This window comes from Chelon labrosus, assembly GCF_963514085.1.
Source record: "Chelon labrosus genome assembly, chromosome: 13".
Classification (NCBI taxonomy): Eukaryota; Metazoa; Chordata; class Actinopteri; order Mugiliformes; family Mugilidae; genus Chelon; species Chelon labrosus.
Genome location: NC_140346.1, coordinates 22,844,876 through 22,871,587, shown reverse-complemented (window position 1 = coordinate 22,871,587; position 26,712 = coordinate 22,844,876). Strand labels below are relative to the sequence as shown.

At 40.7% G+C, this 26,712-nt stretch overlaps 8 protein-coding genes across 8 annotated transcripts; 2 read left to right on the top strand and 6 right to left on the bottom strand.

Annotated features, from left to right (window-relative positions):
- Positions 1-911: 911 nt before the first annotated feature.
- On the bottom strand, positions 912-1,854 carry LOC311498114 (olfactory receptor 52B2-like; the record flags this gene model as incomplete). Its single annotated transcript, XM_084558557.1, has 1 exon — positions 912-1,854. One exon carries the CDS (start codon positions 1,852-1,854, stop codon positions 916-918), a length of 939 nt encoding a protein of 312 aa, XP_084414683.1. The 3' UTR covers positions 912-915.
- Positions 1,855-3,376: 1,522 nt separating this feature from the next.
- On the bottom strand, positions 3,377-4,341 carry LOC311498022 (olfactory receptor 52B2-like; the record flags this gene model as incomplete). The annotated part of the gene is made up of 1 exon (XM_084558455.1): positions 3,377-4,341. One exon carries the CDS (start codon positions 4,339-4,341, stop codon positions 3,403-3,405), a length of 939 nt encoding a protein of 312 aa, XP_084414581.1. The 3' UTR covers positions 3,377-3,402.
- Positions 4,342-5,418: 1,077 nt separating this feature from the next.
- LOC311497886 (olfactory receptor 10J4-like) lies at positions 5,419-7,145 on the bottom strand. Its single transcript, XM_084558253.1, has one exon. The coding sequence runs from the start codon at positions 6,583-6,585 to the stop codon at positions 5,647-5,649; it is 939 nt and encodes a 312-aa protein (XP_084414379.1). The 5' UTR covers positions 6,586-7,145; the 3' UTR covers positions 5,419-5,646.
- A 217-nt stretch (positions 7,146-7,362) lies between these two features.
- Positions 7,363-8,584, bottom strand: LOC311497706 (olfactory receptor 52H1-like; the record flags this gene model as incomplete). Its single annotated transcript, XM_084558056.1, has 1 exon — positions 7,363-8,584. The coding sequence occupies one exon, from the start codon at positions 8,582-8,584 to the stop codon at positions 7,646-7,648; it is 939 nt and encodes a 312-aa protein (XP_084414182.1). The 3' UTR covers positions 7,363-7,645.
- A 2,873-nt stretch (positions 8,585-11,457) lies between these two features.
- On the bottom strand, positions 11,458-13,105 carry LOC311498102 (olfactory receptor 51I2-like). The gene has a single exon (XM_084558545.1). The coding sequence runs from the start codon at positions 12,417-12,419 to the stop codon at positions 11,484-11,486; it is 936 nt and encodes a 311-aa protein (XP_084414671.1). The 5' UTR covers positions 12,420-13,105; the 3' UTR covers positions 11,458-11,483.
- Positions 13,106-16,517: 3,412 nt separating this feature from the next.
- LOC311497948 (olfactory receptor 13H1-like) lies at positions 16,518-17,456 on the top strand (the record flags this gene model as incomplete). Its single annotated transcript, XM_084558343.1, has 1 exon — positions 16,518-17,456. The coding sequence occupies one exon, from the start codon at positions 16,518-16,520 to the stop codon at positions 17,454-17,456; it is 939 nt and encodes a 312-aa protein (XP_084414469.1).
- Positions 17,457-18,956: 1,500 nt separating this feature from the next.
- Positions 18,957-22,763, bottom strand: chrna10a (cholinergic receptor, nicotinic, alpha 10a). The gene is made up of 5 exons (XM_084558737.1): positions 22,534-22,763; positions 21,430-21,575; positions 21,155-21,309; positions 20,127-20,659; positions 18,957-20,040 (listed from the first exon to the last, which is right to left on the bottom strand). Exons 1-5 carry the CDS (start codon positions 22,586-22,588, stop codon positions 19,337-19,339), a joined length of 1,593 nt encoding a protein of 530 aa, XP_084414863.1. The 5' UTR covers positions 22,589-22,763; the 3' UTR covers positions 18,957-19,336.
- A 491-nt stretch (positions 22,764-23,254) lies between these two features.
- On the top strand, positions 23,255-24,862 carry LOC311498524 (post-GPI attachment to proteins factor 2-like; the record flags this gene model as incomplete). Its single annotated transcript, XM_084559153.1, has 6 exons — positions 23,255-23,330; positions 23,528-23,701; positions 23,814-24,063; positions 24,286-24,392; positions 24,472-24,580; positions 24,732-24,862. Exons 2-6 carry the CDS (start codon positions 23,534-23,536, stop codon positions 24,860-24,862), a joined length of 765 nt encoding a protein of 254 aa, XP_084415279.1. The 5' UTR covers positions 23,255-23,330; positions 23,528-23,533.
- Between the last annotated feature and the right edge of the window lie 1,850 nt (positions 24,863-26,712).

Here is a 26,712-nt window from a genome sequence, read left to right as displayed (position 1 = left end):
ACCCTGCAAACTCACTTTTATTGGATTGTCAAGGAAATCACAACATATTAAATCATTGGTAGTTCGTCATATCAGCCTGTTTTTATAGTCAATGTTTAGATTTACACACGTGCTGCTATTATGATATTTGGCTATTTTTGATCAGTTGCTGAAAGATCTGGACCTGTGGTAGGTGGTTGACAGTGCTTCCTTTACATTGTTTTCATCGTATCATTCAAGTGTTTTGGTAAAGATCATTAGTTCAGTTTATCCTCCGCTTTATTTTCCTTATCCTGTATTAAAATTAGAAATAATAATAAGAAAAAGACTTCTATTTGTGGGTTAATTGCATGCGCATTTGTTTTATTCACAAAAATGATATTATACAAGCCTTTCAGTTCTAACAGGACTCTCACTTATAATGCTTATAAACATAGGTTAACAGAAATGTGTACATTTAAATTCTATGCAAATGTTTAATTTTACTACATATGTTTAATTTCTTTGATTTCTCTGTACACATTTAAATTTACATTTATCTCAGGTCAATTTCAGCGTATGGTTACTGTGTTATAAGTTAACTCTAATGTATGTTCAATGTATGTTACTGCTACTGGATGCTTGAATTTCCTTTGGGATCAATAAAGTATCTATCTATCTATCATGAGGTATTTTACAAAATATGTTAACATCAAATTAAGACATAGATTCCTGTTCAATCCTGATGTATTCTGGAGAAAAAAAAACATTCAATCATTCATTTTCTGTGACCGCTTGTCCTCGAGGTTGTTCACCTGCACACATACAGACAATTTAGAATCACCATGGCTTTGGACTGTGGGAGAACGTGCTAACACCTCACAGAAGGCCAGACAGAGAGAAAAAACATTAAAAAAACATTTAAATATTAAACACAGAAGACAAAAAGATAAGTGTCTACTTTGTTGAAATCACATTTTTTTTAAGGAAAACCATCATGCTGTTCTTAAGCTCCCTGGTTTTCAGTGCGTATATGACCGGGTCCAGAATAGGAGGGAAAATAAGAACGGACACACCGAAAGCCCTCCTCAAAGAAGGGGACGAGCTGTCAATGCGATGGGTTATGAATGTAAATACGGTATTGATTTGTAAGATTAAAAAAACAATTAAATGTGTGCTACACGTCTGAATCGCTTTTCGTCGGGCGTCTGCACGATTAGTCACGATGCACGTGTACAAGATCTGTGCATATGTGAACAATATTATCAACAGCGGGCCTCCCATAGCTACGACTGTCACCATTATCCCATAGTAGTTGTTCACTGTGGTGCTCTCACAGGCTAGTTTCATCAGAGATGGGTTGTTACAGTATAGGTCGACTATATTTGTCCTGCACACCTTGAGCCGCGGAAGCAACGAAAACATCGTGACCATTAATGAGAGATTCAATATCCATATCCCAATAATAATTTTGATCAGATTATGTGAGCTCATCAGGGTGTTGTACCTCAGTGGACAACATATAGCAACGTATCTGTCGTACGCCATAGCGCTCAGGATCAGCAAGTTTCCTGAGCCATAAACGTGAATCAGAAAACCCTGGATGACGCACCCGGGGTAGGAAATCAGTCGGCTCTGTGTCACAATGCTGACAAGGAGCTGAGGAAAAAAAGCCGTGGCACCCACTATGTGGCTGGTGGGCAAGTTGAACAGCAGGATAAACATGGGCTTGTGCAGGTTTTTGCTCACAGCAATAGTTGTCAACACTAACAAATTGCAAAGCACAATGATCAGATATATGAGGGTTCCGAATACAAACACAGGATAAATGTGTGTGTTCGATAAGCCCAGGGACGCCAGCATTAGGACCTTGCTTGAAGATGAATTGGTAGACATAATTACTCAGGCTTCGCCTTCGGAAATCCGTCTGAAAAAAAGTGTTCTCATTGACGAGCTGTTTCAAATTAAGTGCAATGCATTGATTCAGCCTCAGGTGTCTCACCTGCTGCAGTATGCCGCCTTATCCTCTCCCACACTGTGCCATAAGTTTTTGTCTTTTATAAAAGACACAGATGACCCATGTGACCAGAGAGGGAGACTGACGCTCTGGCTGACTGAGTAAGACAGCAGAGAGCGGTGACCAGGGCAGATATGCATGGAAGAAAGAAATTTATACCTTTTATTTACTGAGTTTGATTCTGTTTTGGGATTTGATTGCAGTGTTTTGTTCATTAAAGTTTTACTGAAGTGTTAAACAAAAGTAAGGATGCTTTTGTAACAGAATAACTGCACAAAATGAGACAGTTATTAGGCTTCTCGCAAAAACATTGAATGCAAAAGGGCTTATCAACGCCCAAACCATATGTATTTGTGTTGTGCCATAAACATTTTGTTGCCGGACACCACAGGACACCCTCAGAAGGCCCATGTCCATTCTCTGACGGAGGTGGTCATAATGTTATGCCTGATTAGGAATAAATAACTGGATATTCACTTGCCAAACACTTCACTTAATATAAAGCCCTTCAGAACGAGGTCTTACACAAAGATAAACTTATGATGTTGTACAGTGATTGTTGATTTATATTAAGTTGTGATTACTTTTAAGTTACGGCTATAATGTCTTTATTACCTCAGCCTTCTCAGAGTCAGTAACAAGGCACATTACCTCAGTAGGCCTCAAAGAACCCTGCAAACTCACTTTTATTGGATTGTCAAGGAAATCACAACATATTAAATCATTAGTAGTCCGTCATATCAACCTCTTTTTATAGTCAATGTTTAGATTTACACACATGCTGCCAAAATATCTGGACCTGTGGTAGGAGGTTGACAGTGCTTCCTTTACTTGCTGTGTATGACATTGTTTTCATCGTATCATTCAAGTGTTTTGGTAAAGATCTTTAGTTCAGTTTATCCTCCGCTTTATTTTCCTTATCCTGTATTAGAATTAGAAATAGTAATAATAATAAAGAGACTTACATTTATGGGTTAATTGCATGTGCATTTGTTTTATTTGCCCAAATGGTTTTATACAAGCCTTTCAGTTCTAACAGGACTCTCACTTATAATGCTTATAAACATAGGTTAACAGAAATGTGCACATAAGTTATTTTACAAAATATGTTAACATCAAATGAAGACATAGATTCCTGTATTTATTGGCCATATAGAAGAATTTATTCCAAAAAACTAGATTAGTTTCTTGTATTTATGAAATAAAAGTTCGATCCTTATGTATTCTGGAGAAAAAAAAAATCAATCATTCATTTTCTCTGACCGCTTGTCCTGGAGGGTGTTCACCTGCACACCTACAGACAATTTAGAATCACCATGGCTTTGGACTGTGGGAGAACGTGCAAACACCACACAGAAGGCCAGAGAGAGAGAAAAAACATTAAAAAACACTTAAATATTAAACACAGAAGACAAAAAGAAAAGTGTCTACTTCATAGAAATCATATTTTTTTTAAGGAAAACCATCATGCTGTTCTTAAGCTCCCTGGTTTTCAGTCCGTATATGACCGGGTCCAAAATAGGAGGGAAAATAAGAACGGACACACCGAAAGCCCTCCTCAAAGAAGGGGACGAGCTGTCAATGCGATGGGTAATGAATGTAAATACGGTATTGATTTGTAAGATTAAAAAAACAATTAAATGTGTGCTACACGTCTGAATCGCTTTTCGTCGGGCGTCTGCACGATTAGTCACAACGCACGTGTACAAGATCTGTGCATATGTGTACATTATTATCAACAGCGGGCCTCCCATAGATACAATTGTCACCAATATCCCATAGTAGTTGTTCACTGTGATGCTCTCACAGGCTAGTTTCATCAGAGATGGGTTGTTGCAGTATAGGTCAACTATATTTGTCCTGCACACCTTGAGCCGCGGAAGCAACGAAAACATCGTGACCATTAATGAGAGATTGAACACATATATCCCAATAATAATTTTGATCAGATTATGTGAGCTCATCAGGGTGTTGTACCTCAGTGGACAACATATAGCAACGTATCTGTCGTACGCCATAGCGCTCAGGATCAGCAAGTTCCCTGAGCCGTAAACGTGAATCAGAAAACCCTGAATGACGCACCCGGGGTAGGAAATCAGTCGGCTCTGTGTCACAATGTTGGCAAGGACTTGAGGAAAAAAAGCTGTGGCACCCACTATGTCGCTGATGGGCAAGTTGAACAGCAGGATAAACATGGGCTTGTGCAGGTTTTTGCTCACAGCAATAGTTGTCAACACTAACAAATTGCAAAGCACAATGATTAGATATGCAAAGGTTCCGAATACAAACGCAGGATAAATGTGTGTGTTCGATAAGCCCAGGGACGGCAGCATTAGGACCTTGCTTGAAGATGAATTGGTAGACATAATTATTCAGGCTTCGCCTCGGAAATCTCATGAACTGCCTTCACCTGAAAAAAAAAGTGTTCTCATTGACGAGCTGTTTCAAATTAAGTGCAATGCATTGATTCAGCCTCAGGTGTCTCACCTGCTGCAGTGTGCCGCCTTATCCTCTCCCACACTGTGCCGTAAGTTTTTATCTTTTATAAAAGACACAGATGACCCATGAGACCAGAGAGGGGGACAGACGCTGTGGCTGACTAAGTAAGACAGCAGACAGTGGTGACCAGGGCAGATACGCATGAAAGAAAGAGATTTATACCTTTTATTTACTGAGTTTGAATCTGTTTTTGGATTTGATTGCAGTGTTTTGTTCATTAGGCTTCTCACAAAAACACTGAATGCAAAAGGGCTTATCAACACCCAAACCATATGTATTTGTGTTGGGCTATAAACATTCTGTTGCCAGACACCACAGGACACCCTCAGAAGGCCCATGTCCATCCAACTTATGATGTTGTACAGTGATTGTTGCTTTATATTAAGTTGTGATTGCTTTTAAATTACAGCTTAAGTTACTGTTTATAATCTCAGCCTTCCCAGTGTCAGTAACAAAGCACATTACCTCAGTAGGCCTCACAGAACCCTGCAAACTTACTTTTATTGGATTGTCAAGGAAATCACAACATTTTTAATTATTGGTAGCCCGTCATATCAGCCTGTTTTTATAGTCAATGTTTAGATTTACACACGTGCTGCTATAATATCTGGACCTGTGGTAGGAGGTTGACAGTGCTTCCTTTACTTACTGTGTATGACATTGTTTTCATCGTATCATTCAACCATTTTTGTAAAGATCTTTAGTTCAGTTTATCCTTCGCTTTATTTTCCTTATCCTGTATTAAAATTAGAAATAATAATAAGAAGAAAAATACTTCTATTTATGGGTTTATTGCATATGCATTTGTTTTATTCACACAAAAGATATTATTCAAGCCTTTCAGTTCTAACAGGACTCTCACTTATAATGCTTATAAACATAGGTTAACAGAAATGTGCACATACGGTATTTTACAAAATATGTTAACATCAAATGAAGACATAGATTCCTGTTCACTCCTGATGTATTCTGGTGAAAAAAAAACATTGAATCATTCATTTTCTGTGACCGCTTGTCCTGGAGGGTGTTCACCTGCACACCTACAGACAATTTAGAATCACCATGGCTTTGGACTGTGGGAGAACGTGCAAACACCACAAAGAAGGCCAGAGAGAGAAAAAACATTAAAAAAACATTTCAATATTAAACACAGAAGACAAAAAGAAAAGTGTCTACTTTGTAGAAATCACATTTTTTTTAAGGAAAACCATCATGCTGTTCTTAAGCTCCCTGGTTTTCAGTCCGTATATGACCGGGTCCAAAATAGGAGGGAAAATAAGAATGGACACACCGAAAGCCCTCCTCAAAGAAGGGGAAGAGCTGTCAATGCGATGGGTAATGAATAGAAATACGGTATTGATTTGTAAGATTAAAAAAACAATTAAATGTGTGCTACACGTCTGAATCGCTTTTCGCCGGGCGTCCGCGTGATTAGTCACGATGCACGTGTACAAGATCTGTGCATATGTGTACAATATTATCAACAGTGGGCCTCCCATAGCTACGATCGTCGCCATTATCCCATAGTAGTTGTTCACTGTGGTGCTCTCACAGGCTAGTTTCATCAGAGATGGGTTGTTGCAGTATAGGTCGACTATATTTGTCCTGCACACCTTGAGCCGCGGAAGCAACGAAAACATCGTGACCATCAATGAGAGATTCAATATCCATATCCCAATAATAATTTTGATCAGATTATGTGAGCTCATCAGGGTGTTGTACCTCAGTGGACAACATATAGCAATGTATCTGTCGTACGCCATAGCGCTCAGTATTAGCAAGTTTGCCGTGCCGTAAACGTGAATCAGAAAACCCTGGATGACGCACCCGGGGTAGGAAATCAGTCGGTTCTGTGTCACAATGCTGGCAAGGAGCTGAGGAAAAAAAGCCGTGGCACCCACTATGTCACTGATGGGCAAGTTGAACAGCAGGATAAACATGGGCTTGTGCAGTTTTTTGCTCACAGCAATAGTTATCAACACTAACAAATTACAAAGCACAATGATTAGATATGTGAGGGTTCCGAATACAAACGCAGGATAAATGTGTGTGTTCGATAAGCCCAGGGACTCCAGCATTAGGACCTTGCTTGAAGATGAATTGGTAGACATAATTATTCAGGCTTCGCCTCGGAAATCTGTCTGAAACTGCCTTCACCTGAAAAAAAGTGTTCTCATTGACGAGCTGTTTCAAATGAAGTGCAATGCATTGATTCAGCCTCAGGTGTCTCACCTGCTGCAGTATGCCGCCTTATCCTCTCCCACACTGTGCCGTAAGTTTTTATCTTTTATAAAAGACACAGATGACCCATGAGACCAGAGAGGGGGACAGACGCTGTGGCTGACTAAGACAGCAGACAGCGGTGACCAGGGCAGATACTCATGGAAGAAAAAAATGTATACCTTTTGTTTCCTGAGATGGATTCTGTTTTTGGATTTGATTGCAGTGTTTTGTTCATTAGGCTTCTCACAAAAACATTGAATGCAAAAGGGCTTATCAACACCCAAACCATATGTATTTGTGTTGTGCTATAAACATTCTGTTGCCAGATGCCACAGGACACCCTCAGAAGGCCCATGTCCATTCTCTGACGGAGGTGGTCATAATGTTATGCCTGATTAGGAATAAATAAATGGATATTCACTTGCCAAACACTTCACTTCACTTCATATAAAACCCTATAATAATAAGAAGAAATGAGTGAATTGCATGTGCATTTTTTTTATTCACACAAAAGATATTATTCAAGCCTTTCAGTTCTGACAGGGCTGTCACTTATAATGCTTATTAACATATGTTAACAGAAATATGCACATAAGATAACATCAGAGTTTCACACAAACATCAAATGAAGAAATAGATTCTTGTATTTATTGGCCATAGAGAAGAATTTATGCTCAAGAAACTAGATTAGTTTCTTGTATTTATGAAATGAAAGTTAAATCCTGATGTAAAACATTCAGTCATTCATTTTCTGTGACTGCTTGTCCTCGAAGGCGCTCACCTGCACACTTACAGACAATCTAGAACTAGCAGTTAACCTAATGAGCATGGCTTTGGACTGTGGGACAACACGCAAATGCCACACAGAAAGGTCCCAGAAGGCCAGAGAGAGGAAAAAACATTAAAAAACATTTCAATATTAAGCAGAGAAGACAAAAAGAAAAGTGTCTACTTTGTAGAAATCACATTTCTTTTAAGGAAAACCATCATGCTGTTCTTAAGCTCCCTGGTTTTCAGTCCGTATATGACCGGGTCCAAAATAGGAGGGAAAATAAGAACGGACACACCGAAAGCCCTCCTCAAAGAAGGGGACGAGCTGTCCATGCGATGACTAATGAAAGTAAATACACTATTGATTTGTAAGATTAAAAAAACAATTAAATGTGTGCTACACGTCTGAATCGCTTTTCGCCGGGCGTCCGCGTGATTCGTCACAACGCACGTGTACAAGATCTGTGCATATGTGTACAATATTATCAACAGTGGGCCTCCCATAGCTACAATTATTGTCGTTATCCCGTAGTAGTTGTTCACTGTGATGCTCTCACAGGCTAGTTTCATCAGAGATGGGTTGTTGCAGTATAGGTCGACTATATTTGTCCTGCACACCTTGAGCCGCGGAAGCAACGAAAACAACGTGACCATTAATGAGAGATTCAATATCCATATCCCAATAATAATTTTGATCAGATTATGTGAGCTCATCAGGGTGTTGTACCTCAGTGGACAACATATAGCAACGTATCTGTCGTACGCCATAGCGCTCAGGATCAGCAAGTTTGCCGTGCCGTAAACGTGAATCAGAAAACCCTGGATGACGCAACCAGGGTAGGAAATCAGTCGGTTCTGTGTCACAATGCTGGCAAGGAGCTGAGGAAAAAAAGCCGTGGCACCCACTATGTCGCTGATGGGCAAGTTGAACAGCAGGATAAACATGGGCTTGTGCAGGTTTTTGCTCACAGCAATAGTTGTCAACACTAACAAATTGCAAAGCACAATGATTAGATATGTGAGGGTTCCGAATACAAACGCAGGATAAATGTGTGTGTTTGATAAGCCCAAGGACGCCAGCATTAGGACATTGCTTGAAGATGAATTGGTAGACATAATTACTCAGGCTTCGCCTCTGAAATCTGTCTGAAACTGTTTTCACCTGAAAAAAAAAATGTCCTCATTGACAAGCTGTTTGAAATGAAGTGCAACGCATTAAGTCAAGTGTACCCATAGTGTCTCACCTGCTGCAGTATGCCGCCTTATCCTCTCCCATGCTGTGCCGTAAGTTTTCGTCTTTTATACAACACACAGATGACCCATGAGACCAGGAGTGACAGCGTAGAGACGCCTGTTGCACAAAGAGAGCATGTGTCTTTACGTTTACTTAAACATGCTGAATTAATATGCTTTTATTTAAACTTATTTCTCAGTTTTGTGCCTGTGCACTTTATCACACAGCATTACATTTCAATTAGTCTGAACACTTCGCTTCTAAGTTAAGCTTCATACAGAGCAGATCTTTGTTTTATATTTTCACGTGCATAGCTCATCGTTATCCAGTAGTTTATACAGTTTCACACACATATACTGTATATATGTATAGACGTAGATATATTTTTAATGCACAAGTCTGATAAATAGTATTACCCAAGAGTGCAGTGCAGAATGACTGCAGTTGTGTTTTAAAGTATATTTCAGTCCGTGGCTCTTGCAGACAGCAGATCGTTGCCTCCATATCTGTCTGACGCCCAGCTTCACAGCGTCCTGGAAATCAGGCCAGCAACTGAACCTCGCATGCAGACGAAACTATGTGCATGATTCCTTCGCAGTGAACCAGGTATCACAGTTGAAAGGCTACAAGGGGAGACATGGAAGTTTCTGGATTTGAAGAAGTGTTTAGTGGACTTGGAGAAGGATTATCAATGTGTTGTGAGGTCATGAAAGGTCATCAGACGCATTTTCAGTCTGTATTTTTATGGAAGTATCAGAAAAAAATAACAGAACCTTCGTGTGACATTTGACCTCCAGTTATTAGATTCTTCCAGAGTCACAAGAAATTTAAACGTGTGACAGCAGATCGGGGCTGAGCTCAGGTCACAGCGGTGCTCGTCAACCATCTGTCTGATGTTGTAATGGCGAAAATCAGGCAGAGAATCATTAAAATCATGCTCAGTTATCCGCACAGTGGGAGAAAGATGCGTTGAGTCAAACAACGCATTTACTTGCAATTCTTCTTCGTCTTCGTCTTCGTCTTCTCCCGCTTATCCGGGTCCGGGTCGCGGGGGCAGCAGCTTCAGCAGGGAAGCCCAGACAGCCCTCTCCCCAGCCACTTCAACCAGCTCCTCCGAAGGAACCCCCAGGCGTTCCCAGGCCAGACGAGAGATATAATCCCTCCATCGTGTCCTGGGTCAGCCCCGAGGTCTCCATCCGGTGGGACATGCCCGAAACACCTCTCCCGGGAGGCGTCCGGGAGACATCCTTACCAGATGCCCTAGCCACCTCAACTGACTCCTCTCGACGTGGAAGGGCAGCAGTACTCTGAGCTCCTCCCGTATGTCCGTGCTCCTTATCCTATCTCTAAGGCTGAGCCCGGCCACCCTGCAATTCTACCCCAATGTATTTATAACCTATTCATTAGTTTGCCAATTGTTACTCTGTGCTCAGTGAAGTCAGTGAAAGCTGATTCACATGTCATCAGGGAGGTCTCATGATGAAAATAAAATGATTCAAACATATTCTAGTCTATAATCATGGACTACTTCATGTCATACAATGCGCTGTTCACTTTTTCAGTCTCTGTATACATTTCAGTTTGTTGTTTGCACTCTCATTTGCACTAGTTATTTTATATATTGTATTATATGCATCTTTTTATTTTCTGTTTCTAAGATTTTTCATATTGTTGCGCATTTGGGTGCACGACAACAGAAGAATTGCATTGTGCAAGGAAACGTTTTTACACTGTGACAATAAACTCCTGTCTCTTTGTCTTCAACCTTTGTTGCACAATATAACATCAAAACTAGTGGATATAAATGTGTACGGTGGGTTTATAAAGTCTAAGGTGTTTGTGGCACCTCTATCTTGCAGCAGCATTCAAGAAGGTATCAGAAAAAAACACAGCCACGTACCTAGTAATACACACAATTACGCAGCTGGCTTTTTATTTCTACTTTTGGTGCCTGAAATGTGTAACACTGGGTTTCAGTGTCATTGCATGAGTTGTCATTTTTAAAACAGAAGTGCAAAATAAAATAAAATAAAAAGGCTTTTTCGCCGACTGTAATCTGTAGTGCCACCTGAACTGCACCCTTTTTGTTGGTCCTTTTCCCAGAGCTTCACAATCTGTTTATAAAAAATTATGCATGATGAACTTTTTTTCTGAATAGTTGGATTTTATTACACACCTCACATGTCACACTTCTTGTCTGCTTTTTTTTTCTCTTTTCTCTTTTCTCTTTTTCTCTCACATGAAGTACATCATCACTAAATGAAAATGTGAACACTTACAACGATGAGCTACAAATTAGGAAACAGTATTTAAATGTACAATCAAAATGTGAAGATGAAAGACACAAGTTTAAAAAAAAGAAACGGGCTTCCTTCAAATAAATGTGCAGCACGCTGTCTTCTGCATGGACGACACTAAAACAAGACCTCAAATGAAAACTGATTACTATCTGGCCTAGTATAGTTTTCTGATTCCACTATTCTATGACTACAGTTTGTTGATGAGACCAGTTTTCCCCCCTTTTTACAAACACTTTAAATTCTGCAAGCTGTATATGAGGTCAAAACTGTTTTATCAAACATTTCAACAACTCTCAGAGTTTCACACAAAGAAAAAAAGCGTGACCAGACACATTTTTGGTTCACAGTCGTGTTCATGTTATAACTGTTGTCCTCGTTTCTTCAACATATCCGAGTGCTTCTGATATAATACAGCATTATGATGGCAATGGCAGGTTAAGTAAGTCAAAAATCAATGCTTCAGTCGATCTTGGTGAAGAAGTTACATGGACACTCTGTTTTTAAAGGCTGTCAGGAGGGTGTTTCGTATTTCCCTCGTGTACAGCCCGTACACAATCGGATTGAGAATTGGAGGAACGAGAAAGATCAGCATGCCCATTATCTTTTGTAAGTCAGCGGAGACATTTTTAAACCTGTGAGATAAAATCGTGAAAGTCCCCACCACCTCAAATATGATCAGCAGCAGCAGCTGTGCCACGCACGTGTTCACGGCCTTCATCTTGGTTTCAGATTTCCTCGTGACCACGCACGTGATCAGAATCTTAACGTAGGAGTACGCCTGGACAGAGATGCTCACAGCCTGCATGACGGCCGTGTTAAACAGCCCTATAATGTTATTGATTGCCGTGTTTCCGCAGGTGAGCTTCAGGAGAGACGGGTTGTCACAGAACACATTCATAATAACAGATTTGCACCTGGGAAGCCGCGTCTGCAGAGAGAACAGCGACAGAATCAAGACAAAGTCAAGCCCCCAAACCAGAGAGATAATGCAAATGACAGCTCTCGGGGTCATGACGGAGTTGTAGCGTAGCGGCATGCAGATGGCAACGTAACGATCGAAGGACATTGCTGCAAGAATGAACAAAACCCCACCACCGTACATGTGCAGCAGGAATGCCTGTAAAACACAGAGGGGGTAGTAAACCTTGTGCGTCTCTGTCACAATATCTGAAAGCACTTTTGGTAGCATTGCAGTTATTCCTATCAAGTCGTTGAGGGGCAGGCTCAACAGGATGAAATACATGGGTTTGTGGAGGTTCTTCTTCAGAATGATCGAAGTCAGCAAGGTCATGTTGCAGAAAATCCCAAATAAATAAATGACAATACCGAGAAAAAATATGGGATACTTTCCTCCAGGAGGGATAACGAATGGGTCCAAGGTTAACTCAGAACTGAATCCAAAAGATTTGTTTTCCATTTTTAACTCAGATGAATTGAAAGAAAAAGACAATATTGGGAGTGCATTATTAGAAATTAAGTTTACAGTTTAGAAAGCATGTCACCTTCAGAGTAACGCAGCCTGAAGTGCAGAGAGCTACCCTGCCCTTCATCTTTTATTCTAATGTCACCGTAGACGTAACTTGTTCACGTCACATGTTTCCTCTGAGACTATCGACGGCTTTTCAAAGATAAACAACAACACGGTTACTGAAGCAAGAGATATTTTTTTACGGTTTGTGTTTAGTGTTTAAATAAATGATTAAAACTGTGACCTTAGATGTGATGATGTTATAGCAGCCACTTAAGCAGTCTAAAGATGGAACAAATCATTCATTCATTCATTCATCTTCTGTAACTGCTTGTCCTGTGAAGGGTCGCGGGGATGGCTGGAGCCTATCCCAGCTGTACACCCTGAACAGGTCGCCAGTCTATCGCAGGGCTAACACAGAGAGACAGACAACCATTCACACTATTAAGAACAATTCAAAATGAAAACTATAAAATGGGCACAAACACAACCAGTGGACCACTAAAAATGTGTACAATTACATGCACGCCGGCATTTTATGTGAGTGTGGTTTAGCCTTTGTGGAGGAGTTGCAGTTAAGATGACAGAGAGAGAAACTGTAGATTAGAAAAAAGAAAAACTTTATTTGCCCTCAATATGTGAGGTGTGATATGCATGAGGTGGATCACTTTAATTCACCACTGTTACCAACTGCATTCATGTGTGAGCTGCTGGCCGCTTTTAATTGTATATGCTGTAGATTTTCCTTGCGTGTTGCTGCTATAGCTTTTAGTTTTATTGCTGCTTAACCAGAGAGAGATGCTGAACTGTTGTTGTGTTGGGTTTTTTTCCACAGGTCAATAAAAACTTCTTATCTTCACATCTTATCTTATCAAGTGGTTAGAAGAAGCAGCTTTGGGAACTTGAGGTCACTGTTTGGCTGCCCACTACTCCAAGTGTGCTCACTTTAAATAGTTATACGGTTAAATCAAACTAATTCCTTGCTCCGGACTATCATGAACAATGTCCACCACCCTCTACACCAGGGGTCTTCAGCATTTTCCAGGCAAAGGACCCCCAAACTGATAGAGAGATGGAGCGGGGACCCCTACTTATGTATATGCATATTTAAAGACATTTAAATTTGTGGAAAAAATTGCTGGGGGGAATACAAAAAAAAATGTCTAATCAACCAAATCTTTCGCGACCCCTCTGCAGTACCCCCTGTTGAAGACCTCTGCTCTACACAACACCATAACGACACCAACTTAAATATCTTACATATCCGTTTCTAAGTGATGAAGCTACTGAACACAGAATTTCCCTCTGGACAAATAAAGTATCTATCTATCCATCCATCCATCTATCTATCTAACGTATGGATTCAGCCATATTGGATCTTCGAGACTGTCCTAAACGGCAAAGAGCAGTCTGTCATCAAAACGTATGGAAATGTTGCACTGTGCTATCTGATCTGCACCAGAGTGTTGGTGCTTTTAACAGAAAATCACATATGTCTGTATATAAGAGTGATACATGATGCACTTTGTCTCAGATTGGTTGGAGTTTATTAAACGCCGCAAACATCAGATATCTTGTTATATAAGGAGCTTTTTTGGTTGTTTTGAATTCTGCAAAAGTCTCCTATAAAATCCACAACGTTTTACAGGAAACAATATTTAAAAATGCAATAAACTTGTGAAGTGGATAAGAACACGTGACTTCATTTGGAGTCCTTGAATTAGTTTGTGTTGCATGCTGGACTCTATGCAGTGTTATAAATGTAGGTCTCATTTGAAATCGTAAACAAATGAAACTGTCAGTTGTTACTGGCCGTAAAAATAATTGCTAAAGTGTATTTGGCATTACACTACAGACAGTCCTTATGTCCTTGGATATATACATTTTTTTTTTATATATATATTACAAAAGATGTTAGGTTTGTTAGAGTTCAATACTCCAGCAACAGGGATTGCTGATTGCGATTTTAATAGTGGATTTAGAGATCTGGTCTGATTTGTATCCATTCATTTATTAAAGCTGTATTAGCACAATATTATAATTGTAATAATAAAAGGCTACTTGCAACAGTTTTATGTCACTGTCTACACACGTCAAGCTGGCAGAATTACATCAGCTGGACGCCCTGTTGCTTTGTCAAAACACAACATTAATGAGACCCTTTGAGATGTGATGAGATGACGATGTGTTATTAACACCCTCACGTGTTAATTAATCCCTGGACAAACAGCGAAACCTCCGGTCGATAATGAGATACTGTTTTAATTGCTAATGAAGGATGTGGTTTAATAACACCCATAGGGCACTGCGTGCTTAGTCAAATGTTTACGAGTTGTTGCACGAGCTTGTATTTTACTTAAAAAACTTTTGATTTGTTAACTTTCATCGCTTAATGTGTATGTAAAGTAAAAAAAAAATAGTAATCTTTAGTTAAACAAACACAGTTTTTGCTGAAATTGTTTCCTCCTCGTTGTTATAAATTGCTATGATTAATGGATATTTATATAAAATGTGTAAAAAATAAAAAATAAATGCCATGTATTATAATCCCTTTATCCAGCCTTTGCGTATTTGTTTATATGTCTTAAAATGAAATGTACTGATTGAAACAGAGCAGTTAAGTGGTCATCAGGCCACAGAGGATGAGAGGCTTTGCTCATTGATTCACAAGGGCTGTTAGGACACTAGGACGGGAAAGAGTAATTATCTCTCCCCTGAGAAATGGACATGATGGACCCCTGAGCCGCACTGATAATTGATTTGACCCTCTAATTACTTACTGTATGCGGTCTCTAAATTAGCCTCATGTGGTGTGAGTCAGCTGCCTCAGGCCTTTTCAGTTGTGACTCATCAGAGAATGGACATGGGCCTCCTGAGGTTGTCCTGTGGTGTCTGAACATAATGATGTTAGTGGGGGCCTTTGGGTCCTATGGATTGAGTGGAAGGACCTCTGTGGATCATTCCACAGATACTTGGATCTAATTTAGGATCTAGTGAATTTGGAGGCCAGGTCAACACCTTGTGCTGTTCTTCATGAATGAATGCCAGGTCCAAAAGCTTCCCAGCACAACACTGAATTGTCACAAGATGGTCAATGTTATTCACATCTCCTGTCAGTGGTCGTAATGTTGTGGCTGATTGGTGTACAGTCCGTGCTCGAATGAAAGGAAATAACTCTTCATACCAGCAGGTGGCAGCAGTCTGTGGTTCGCAATTAAAAAGCGGGAAAGTGAATGACCTGCTATTAGCTTGGAGGCTAGGAAGCAAGGAAGAGCTGTAAACGGTCGTATGTGAATCACGCTGATGAGTCGGTCTGCATTTTATTTACTCTGAAAAATATTTGTGTACTTGAATGTTCAGACACTGCCAATTTATAATGAGGAATCTGCCGACAGGGGTCCGAGTAGTGCCAAGGGAGGGGGGGGGCACACTGCCAAAGCCACGCACAACGCCAGCCTGACGTTTAACTATTCAGTCATTGCTTGTTCACTTGGTGCCTCTCTTAAATTTAAACTCTGTGTTTATAGAGAATTTTAGCAAATTTGAACCAACAATTAACACAATTCAGTCAATGCACATATACTGTAGCTGTTGGCTTTGACTGCTGAGACGCTTTGAACAACATGCAGACAGAGAAACTGACCAAAGTTAATGCATGTACTAGTGGGAATCTACATGAACGTGTTTAAAAAAAAAAAAAAAAAAAGAGCTGACATCACCCTGAATATAAAAGACGTCAGTATCTACCTGCAGACTTGGGATTCCCTCCTCAGCAAGCAAGGTACTTCCCATTACTAACAGGCAACACGGGATCTCTGCCTACCGTTCATCATTTTCTCTTTAATGTGTACTAAATAAATAAAAATTTATAATGTACTAAATGATTAAATAACTTCTGTAAAAGAACAAGACAGAATCTGTGATTATTTTTATTTAGATTATATTTTATTTTCATTCTGATACCTTTTTATGATCATACTGTTTGTTGTGCAAATGTCTGTTTAAATATATTGTCTTTCTTCCAGCTTTTCCATCACATCCACCACAATGACCAGAAACACCACAATCTCAAGCGACATCCTTGAGATCCAAGGCTTTGACATATCCCCACAGTTCATGTATCCTCTCTTCTTCCTGCTGCTGTTCGTGTACTCCTCGCTGCTCTTCTCCAACATCGGGGTTCTCGTCCTCATCATCACCGAGAAGAGCCTGCACCAGCCCATGTACATCCTCTTCTGCAACCTGTCCGTCAACGACCTGATAGGAAACACGGTCCTGCTGCCTCAGCTCATGGCTCACATCCTTTCGACGAAACGCTTCGTCACTTACAACCAGTGCGTGATCCAGGCTTTTCAGAGCCACACGTTCGGCTCGGCCTCGCACCTCATCCTCGTCATCATGGCGATTGACCGATACGTGGCGATATGTCACCCCTTGAGGTACAGCTCAATCATGACTACCAGAACTGTGGTGGGGCTGTCAGCTACTGCATGGGGGGTGTCCCTGTTGCTCGTTTCTATTTTGATCGGCCTCACGGTGAGGCTGTCTCGCTGCAGGTCGGTCATCCAAAACGCCTACTGCGACAATGCGTCCCTGTTCAAGCTGTCTTGTGAGGATGTGTCCATCAACAACATCTATGGGCTCATTTTCACTGTGCTGCTGTTTGGTACTTCGATGGGAGGGATTGCCGTCACCTACTTCAGAATAGCTCTCATCTGTTGGATGAAGAAAAGCAAAGAGTTAAATAACAAAGCACTGCAGACCTGCGCCAGCCACCTCGTCCTGTACCTTATAATGCTCTGGTCAGGGTTTTTAACCATCATACTGCATCGTTTCCCAGACTACCCAGATCTGAGGAAGATTGCATACGTCTTATTTCACGTTGTCCCCGCTAATTTAAATCCCATCATATATGGGATGCAAACTAAATCACTGCGGGATAAAATTACCCAAATACTGCTCAGAAAAGTGACTCCAACCTTGTAGCTTCTGTCTTTCTGTGCTCACACATTTCTGAACTCAACAAAGCAGAGCCATCACGATTAAACTGTGAGCGTGCAAATGAGCATCAAAAAATCACAAAATTAAATTATATTTGCAGAGGTTGCAGAGATGACAAAGATGTCTCCTGTGCAACAGTTTATTATTAAGTTGTCAATTATGTTTTTCACTTTAGTACAACACAATACTAAGAGTATACGTATTGTGCATATAATGTCATGCACTGTGTATACTGTATAACTACATATTTAATACTTTGATCATAAAGCTTAAAATTTTATATTAAATGTTAAAATGTCTAAGGAACACAGCAGTTTCTGTATTTCTATGGCCTGTTAATGCGAATGATTGATATTTATTATTTATATTTCTGTGTCTTATTAAAGCTTTGCAGGGCCTGGAACATTACAATGTGGCTGAAGTCAGGAAAATGTATTTGAATGCATTTGTTAATGATAAAATACACATTAAAACACACAGGCAGCTATTGCAATGCCATTTTTTTGGAGCAGTACTCTAAACTCTTTCCTCCTATATGTTATTATTGTTCAATTACGCAATAGAGTAGTGATTCTTCTGATTAATCACAGGGTAACACATTCATAAATTGCCGTCTTACACTCCTTCAGGTGTTTTTGGCCTTAACTAAATCTGTTAAACTGTAAGAAGATTCTTTCAGGTGAGGCTAAATATATCATACACCGTATTTCGTTGTTTTTCACCGGACAGTTACAATAAAACGGCTTATTCTTATTTCTGATTCTGACCAATAGACCCTTTTCACAGTGTCACACAGAGTAAACAGGGTGTAATTGATGGCATTGATTATGGTTCGGTTCCATTTAAGTGGGCAGAGGTCTGGTTATTGTGTCTTGGCTCAGGTTGTGAAACTCTGAATAGAACTGGACCACTGTACTAACTTTGTTTACTGTTTGTAAAACTGCTGTGAAAAGGTTTTGCACTCTGCTGCTTCTCATCTCTGATCCAGGCCTGTGTGATCTGATTAAGTTCTCCATCACATCTCAGATTAAGTCTCCTCTTCCCTGAATGTGGTAATGCCTTATAGCGCACTTTCTTACAGCTATTAAATTTATATAAGTAGATTTCCTTTTTCTTTTTTCCAACATAAACATATGCAGCAAGACCAAATCACGTTTGCAAACCGGAGGGTTTAACAGATAATCCATGTGAATTACTGGTTGTATTTCTTAATCTTGCGTCGATCTTTTTTTGACTGAATTGTCATGATAGCAAATCTGCATTTTCATCTTCCAGACTGCTGCGAATTACTTGTGTTTCTGTGTTTTTGTATTTTAAAATTAAATTAGTCCGTAAAAAAGAAAAAAGAAAAACAAGAAGTACAGTAACTGGTACCTCCTCAGTTTTCCCTGGAGATCTAATCTAAGTGAGACCCTCTCTCAGGACACAACCAGAACAACAACAGTCTGTGTGTTTGTGTAACCGCCATCCATTTGCACTGGACAAGTACCATAATTGATTCCTTTTAGGCCTGTCCAGCATTTAATCTACCCATGAATCCCCTGATTAATATAGAGCCAATGTTTCCGAGCAAAGAAAAACACATAATGCAATACCTGTGAAATTACCTTTATTATAAAATGTTATCGATTTGCAAACAGACTCGCGATTTCTTGGGTTAGTGTAACAACTTCCACACAACATTGGGGCAAAAGCAGTCAACAAGAAAACCCATAAACAGCATTTTATCAAAGATCTAATTCTACTCATAGACAGGACTGTGCTAAGGGGTGACATTGCCTTTAATTAAAGGATTGTATAACACATAATGCATCCTGTCATGATCTCTGTTATGTACACTGTCATTAAGACTAGCAGTATTTCAGTTAGATGGCTTTGCCCATGATGAGGAGACTCATTAAAAACACCATTATGAAAAACAGCCACATGAAGAAGCGGTCTAAAACCTTGGCCACCTTCTTCCACTCCCCGGTCCTTTTCTGCGTGGCCCTCTGATCTCTGTAACAATTGGCTATGTACTCTATGTTACGCACCATCTGCCTCTCATTTCTGTTGGTGCTGCAGGGAATCTCCCTGTCTCTCCTCTCTCCGTCGCTGACTCCTCCTTTTCTGCATCTCCTCGAACCATCTGAATCTGAACAGTCCATGCTCATGAAGACGCCATTTCTCCAGGTGCTGTACTGGCTGGTGGGGTTCCTCCCCATCGATCCCATTGGACTCATCATCTGATCCGCGTCCTCTCTCTCCTCTGCGTTCATGGAGCCCGCCGTCTCTTGTCCCCTCTCCGTTTTGAAGGCGCAGTCGTCTCTGCATGGTCCCGCCTGACCGTTCATGTTGCAGTTGGCGTTATTCCTCGCGTGGGGAGGCTCCTGTTTCTCCGGCTGCGGTGACATGCAGTTCTCCCCCACTTCATAAACAAAACACATTCTGGCCATGTACTGCAGGATGACTATCTTGGCCCATTTGGGAACAGGCTTGGCATCTGGGCCACAGTGGTGTATGTTCATGATGAAGATGGTCAGAGCAGTGGAGGCTGTGATCATGGTCATTGTTGCAATGTAGTATTTTCCTGTGGAAGGGAACAAGACAAGGAACTGAACCAAGAGAACTGAAGCGTACAGTCATCACACATAATGGGATTTTGCCGGCTCTTACCAATAAGTGGTACATTTTCCGAGGGTGGCATGATCTCTGCAACCAACAGCTGAAAGACGGTGAGCGCCAGCATCACGGTGACACCCAAAGAAACCTTCTCTCCAGAGTCAGCAGGCAGGTAGAAGCCCAGCGGAGCCAGGAAGGAGATCATCACGCACGGTATGAGCAGGTTGAAGACATAGAAGGAAGCTCTCCTCTTGAGTTTCAGCGTGTAGGTCACATCCGGGTACGGCTCAGCGCAGCAGCCGTACACAATGATGTTCTTCTTAGCCGGCATGCCGAGCACCTCCCACTCCACGTTGTCCACCAGGTCCGCCAGGTCGGCGCTCTCCATGGCGTTCAGGATGTCCAGCTGGTTGCCGTTGTAGGTCCAGGAGCCGTAGGTGAACCGGCACTGCTGAGCATCGAAGGGGAAGAAAGACACGTCCACTTTGCACGAGCTCTTGGTGATGGCGGGGGAGTCCCACATTATCTGGCCGTCGTGTTGGATCACCACGTTGGTGTCCATGGAGCCGGTGAAGTGATCGTCTGCGCTGAAAGACAAAGTAAATTTGTCTGGAGGAAGAAGCACGACGGAGATCATAGATATTTTGGAAACCCCTAAAAATCATCGAAGAGCAGTTTTATTTTTGAGATTTGAGAAACTTGATCGGGATGTAAAGGCACAAGTACACCAACTGAGGAGAGAGTCAACACATTTTGAAAGTTGTACTCATTCCTCAGCTTTATGTCTGCATTTTTATATCTTCAGTAATGCGACATGTTTGAATGCTTTTTGGTCAGGTGACACTTCCTTGTTTCTTCTTCCATCTCTGTCACAAAAGAGGCGATTCTGATAATTATTATCATCAGCTGGACAATTGTATAAGTTACATTACTGGGTAAAAAAAAGCAGACGGAGGCCAGAACACTCCTCTAAATAATGGCGTCGAGGAATGTTCAGCTTGTGCCTTTCATACCGACTAAAAGAAGAAGAAGACGTCCTGGGTTCATAACTAAATGATTAACCCAATACCAGTCCGACCTACTTGTTATATAGGACTATATCAGGTCTCCATACATAACTACTAGGTATGCGGATGGTATCGAGTCCATCATAATCATCTTTATTCCATCTGAGGTATGCATCAACCCACACTTGCCGTATCCACAAATATGCAGTCAAAATTTGGTTTCGCTCGTCCTGTAAAATATTGAAAGTGGATGAAAAGTGATGACAGCAAAATTCAAAATGGCTTTTACAAGTGTGTTGGCGTCCGGGTGGACAGTTTAATCTCGTGTGCCCTGCTGTGTTTTTTTTTACCATGTCGATAATTTGTGACAGTGTAACCTGCAGGGTCACATTCAGGATGGTGTTTGTGTCCTCTACGGGCCGCAGGGCGCTGGTGTAGTTGGTGAATAAGTCATTCAGGAGCTTCTGGGCGTATTTACCGTGAGCACACCAACAAGCTTAGAGAAGGGGAGAAACAGGTTCCGGTTATGTTATTATGCCACAAAACCAAACGTCTATTTCAGTGTTTATGCGATTGTCATTAGTTTCCCGGCCGGATGCCGCTGAGGTGGGAGAAACATGTGAAACACGTGAGACAGGACAGATGGTGGAAGGAGGCAAAGAGGATGTCAGGCTAGATTGCCCTTCTACAAAGCTCTAGAAAGAGATCAGGGAAATCTGCCATTATGTGGCAGCAACTGCTTTCTCCAACGAGCCTGTGCATGTTTTGATTGAATGCTTAATCCACTGGACACACAACATATGAGTGTCAAACAGAGCCTAAACCTGGAGCTTAAACATCCATGAAGACAGTGATGTTGGAAATATTTCAGCAATCTTTAAATATCCAATGTATTTATAAGGGAATTATTCATTGATCTGATGTCATCTAATAGCTCTGAATTCCCAGGACACGACCAGGCAGATGTTTGGATAGTTTTTATAAAAGGAAGCACCATGAATCATTTTCTAACTGGAGCTTCTTTCCAACGTCAACAGTGGATTTGGCCTGGCCAGATGTTAACCCTGAGTCACTGTTTCAATAAAGCCTCTGAGCTGGATACAAAGAAGGTCTGTGGGATTATGATGAGAGCAAAATCCCTAAACAACTGAATGCAAGTTTACGGATTCTGTGACAGCTTGTGTGGAGGAGGAGGAGATGAAATCTGAGAAAAAAATGAATGATCCATACATCTTTTTTTTTTCTTTTTTTTAAAATGCTATAAATAAAATGATATTACAGGGGCCAGAGTCAATAGAGAACATTTTCCAACATCTGGATTTCATAATTTTTTCTAATTTTATTTTTAAACGTAGGTTATTCTTTCATATAACACACACGACAACTCATATGAATAGAAAACGATCTATAAAATGCACAAATGTTAACTGAAAATAAAATGAAAGGAAACTTACTTGGCAAAACACTGGCGCACAGAAGCAAGCAAAATAAAGTTCTCCATCGTTTCATCTTGCTGCAGCAAAATTCTCACGATCCCAGGACCATTTGAGCTGCTCTGTGCTCCAAGTAAGTTTTATTCGGTGAAATAAATATGAGGCAGAATTTGGGCTGAATTCGGCAGCGATGCGTTTTCTGAGCTTGTCCTGCACAAGATCAGAAAAAAAGCACTGAGGGGGGGAAAACAAGGGAGAGGCGGGGCAAATGATTGACACGTTACCCCCATCATAAACAGCAAGTTACGAACTGCAAATGAAATTAATAAATAATAAGAAAAATCCATCTTTTGCTGTGGTTCAGCACCACGGATAGCTCCCACATGCTAATAAACAGATATTAATCTGCTCCCATTCAGGCTACCTGTCCAGTTATTGATCAACATTTTACATGCTGGGTAACGGTGCATTATTTTGATAGGCTAACGCAAAGAAGCGAGCCCATCATTCTCCTCCGCTCCCTTTCTCTTCCGGGTGCGGGTGTTCCACCTTTCTCCTCCTGCCATGGAGGATGTTGCATCCGCGGGCCTGGTCATCATTTACCGGAGGCGTTCAGCTGAAATCTCGTGAATGCATTTCTTTGCGTCGCAGGAATTGAAGATGTCTGCAAGATTCCCTGCTCTTTCTCGCCCCATTGATGGCGTCTGGGATGTGCAGGTCCATCGCGTATCGCTGATGCACTGAATGTTGTTGTTGTTGTTGTAGCTCGGTGAGTGCGGCTGGGCAGACATTCTTCGTAAACAGTAAACACGGTCGAGGTAGGTTGATTTCATACTGTTTTATAAGTGCATGTATCAAATGTGTAAATGCATGAATGTGTATTAAAATATGTTTGAAGATGCAAGATACATCTCATGTCCACTGCCCATTGATTTCTGACTTAACAGTGACAAGTGTAATGTTTCCTGTCTGTAATCACCTTTGTAAGATCTTTCTAAATTATTTTTTTTTTCAGTCAAAGATGCTACAAGGCTCAAATATCTTGGGGCATGAGAGGCCCCTTGTCATCAGGGTATCATTTGCCACTTGTGTCCTGACCACTGTGTGCCTGCCACTGCTCGGACTCATAACTTGTGTCTTCATATCTGCTGTTTTCCATTTTGAAGATGCCACTGGTACACATTGCCAGGTAATTACCTGATTCTCCAAACTGACCCAGCTGTTTATTTTTGTTTTTTTTTTAAACCTCAGATTTCCTCTGATCTAAAACCAAAACCAAAACAAAACCTTTCTGTTTCCAGGTTCCTAATTACCTGCCATCTATTAGTGCCTCAATAAGCCTGAGTCCCGAGTGCCACATCTGGCGGTTCTGCATCGGGTTGCACTCAGCACCGAGGTTGCTGGTGGCGTTCACCTACTTCAAGTTTTACAAGGCGCGCTTTGCATCCAGGCTCCCCGAGAGGTCACTCACCTGCTTGAACCTGGCCTTTTCTTGTTTTGAAAACCTCGGCCTCCTGCTCCTCACATATGTGTCGTCCAACGAGACGTACTGTGAGTGTTTTGTTGACTTACTTGGAGAGGTTCTCTTTCGAATTGCTGCATGTTGTGAAGATTTGGATTTGACTGAATTCAATTCTTCTGCAATAGTACTGGATTAAAATACATATTGCAAATATAAACAAATTCACTAGGTGCACCTTCTATTAGTAAGAAGAAAAGCTACAGCAAACTGTACCAAATGTCCCTCTTTCTTTGTCTGTTTTTCCTCCGCAGTCGTGCATAAGGAAGGTTTTGTCCTGTTCATTGTCAGTTCCCTGATCCACATGCTGATAACCTGCCGTTTATGGAAGGCTATTAAGAAGTATTCATTAAGTCCCGAGGTAAGAACCGCCAAATCAAACGCTGTAAATCTGTCACGTTGTTTGAGTAATTTCAGTATTTTCGTTTTCCTCCTTTAAGGATGCCAAGTCTCACCTCTGGAAAGTGCGTTTCTTACTTCTCAACGTGTGCTTCTGTGCTTTCGCCGGATTCTTTTACTGGAAACACAACATGTACTGTGAATCGGGGAGTGAGTATGAAATCGCTCTTTATATTTTAATAAGAATAATGAGAACATTATTCAAAATATAATAGTCCCGTGAACAGTAATGCATCCAAAAATTGCAAACAAACAAAATATGTGTTAACATACAGTATATTCCCTCTTCATTTTTTAACAGGTTATACATTTTTCGCTCTGTTTGAGTACCTCGTGGTTTTATCCAACATGGCCTTCCATCTCACAGCCATGTGGGACTTTAAGAGTCGGGAGGTCATGGTCATCTCATCCTCCGAGGATAAAGACTTCTGACTAGAAACTCAAGGACTGAGATCTAAATGTACAACTCCTAAACCGCCGGATGGTAACAGCCTTGATTCTGCTCAGGAGGAGGAGTGTGATGAAGGACTTTTCCATATATATTTTCATGAGGACAGCCCTCAAGAGGGTGCACATGTCCCAAACACGTGAACAGAACATGTGCTGCTGTAAGTGCATTTGTTTTGCCTCAGTGTCTAATTCATGGATGCCTTCACCTACAGTACAATTTGCTATTTAATGTGAAGTTTTTAATTTTTGTACATGTCACAGCAAATGTGTGGTCATACTGTATGTGTGCCAAAGTAAAGTGACTAATCTTCAAGCGTGCTTGGCTTTTATTTTGAAAGAAAACAGTTTGCATGGGCACTGTGGTAAGTGTAGAAATAGTTTTCCAGTCTCTATTGTGCTGCTGCTTTTTTTTTTATTTTTCAGTACATCAGAACTTTTAATCGTTTTTTTTTTGTTTTTTTTTACTGCAGCAGTTTCCAAATGTGAATTCATGTTGGTGATACCTGTTGACCTGATGCTGATGCTGAAGGTTATCAATCGATGGAAATTCACAGGGGACTGACAAACTGAGCCTAGAATTACAAGACCAATCACGTCATATTTAGTAAAAACGCGATCTATGCACATGCCTACAGTTATAAAGGAAAATACCCTCCAATACCCTCTATCAGTTCTATACACCGGTGTTCCTGTATACTTCTTCTACTGGGTTGAACAGGCAGCCTGTTGATTAGTTTGAGCTCTGCTGCCACATAGTGACTGGAGGCTTGTTTATCGTTCAAGCATCTTTAAAGACACTGAAAGTCGCTGCTGCTCACGCCCCCCCATCCCGCTATTTGGAAGTACTAGTCTAATCTGAAAATAATAATAATAATAATTAATGTATGGTGTGGTTTCTGTTGCTATCATTAGCTTTTTGAAAAACAACAAAAACATTCAGATATGGTGTGGTTTCTTTTGCTATCATTAGCTTTTTGAAAAAAAAAATCAGATATGGTGTGGTTTCTGTTGCTATCCTTAGCTTTTTGAGCATTTTTTGGAAGCCAGTTTACAACGTTAGCAATGCTATAGAAACACATTGTTTATAACTAACGCTAGCTAGCTCTCGGTTTAAAAACAACAACAGCCCAATAATGCTTAATTTATTATTAAAAATGATCTAGATGCTCATGCAGGACCTCTGGTCAGTTCAGTCTAGATTATTCTGCTAGAACCTTTTTCATTTTGTAAAATTATCAATGGATGAATTGTTTCATTAATGGCAAAATCATTTTTACTTAAGTACATTTCAGAGCCTGTACTTTCTTACTTTTACTTGAGCAAAGGAGTTGAATACTTTTGCCACCTCTGCCCATTGTTGATCCACGGCTGCAGTTATTATGATCGCACGCTGCTTATCTAACAGTGACCTAAAGGTTAATGCTTCTGGATTAAAACCCAGGTGTCACATTGAAAGTAGCTTTTCCGGGGATGTCAAAAACGGGCATGTCACGCAAGCAGCTTAGGGGAGATTTGGTATAAAATTAAATAACACAACATTAAAAAAAGAAAGAAAAACAACACACTGTTTATTAGCTATTTCAGTGTAACTGGACCATCCAAGAAGGATGTTTGGATCATGTTCGAAGTGTGGGATTACACCAAATGTATATATTTACAGATCAACCTTGCAGATTACTGTGGTGTTTCTTTAAAATGCCTAACAGCGCTGAAAGCTTGTGTGCTCTTCAGTTAAGTGAGCATACACAATACATTATTATACTTCACGTAAGATTGTGCAGTTGCATCACTCTTAAACGATAGTAACCCTCCTTAAAATATCTTTTTGTTGT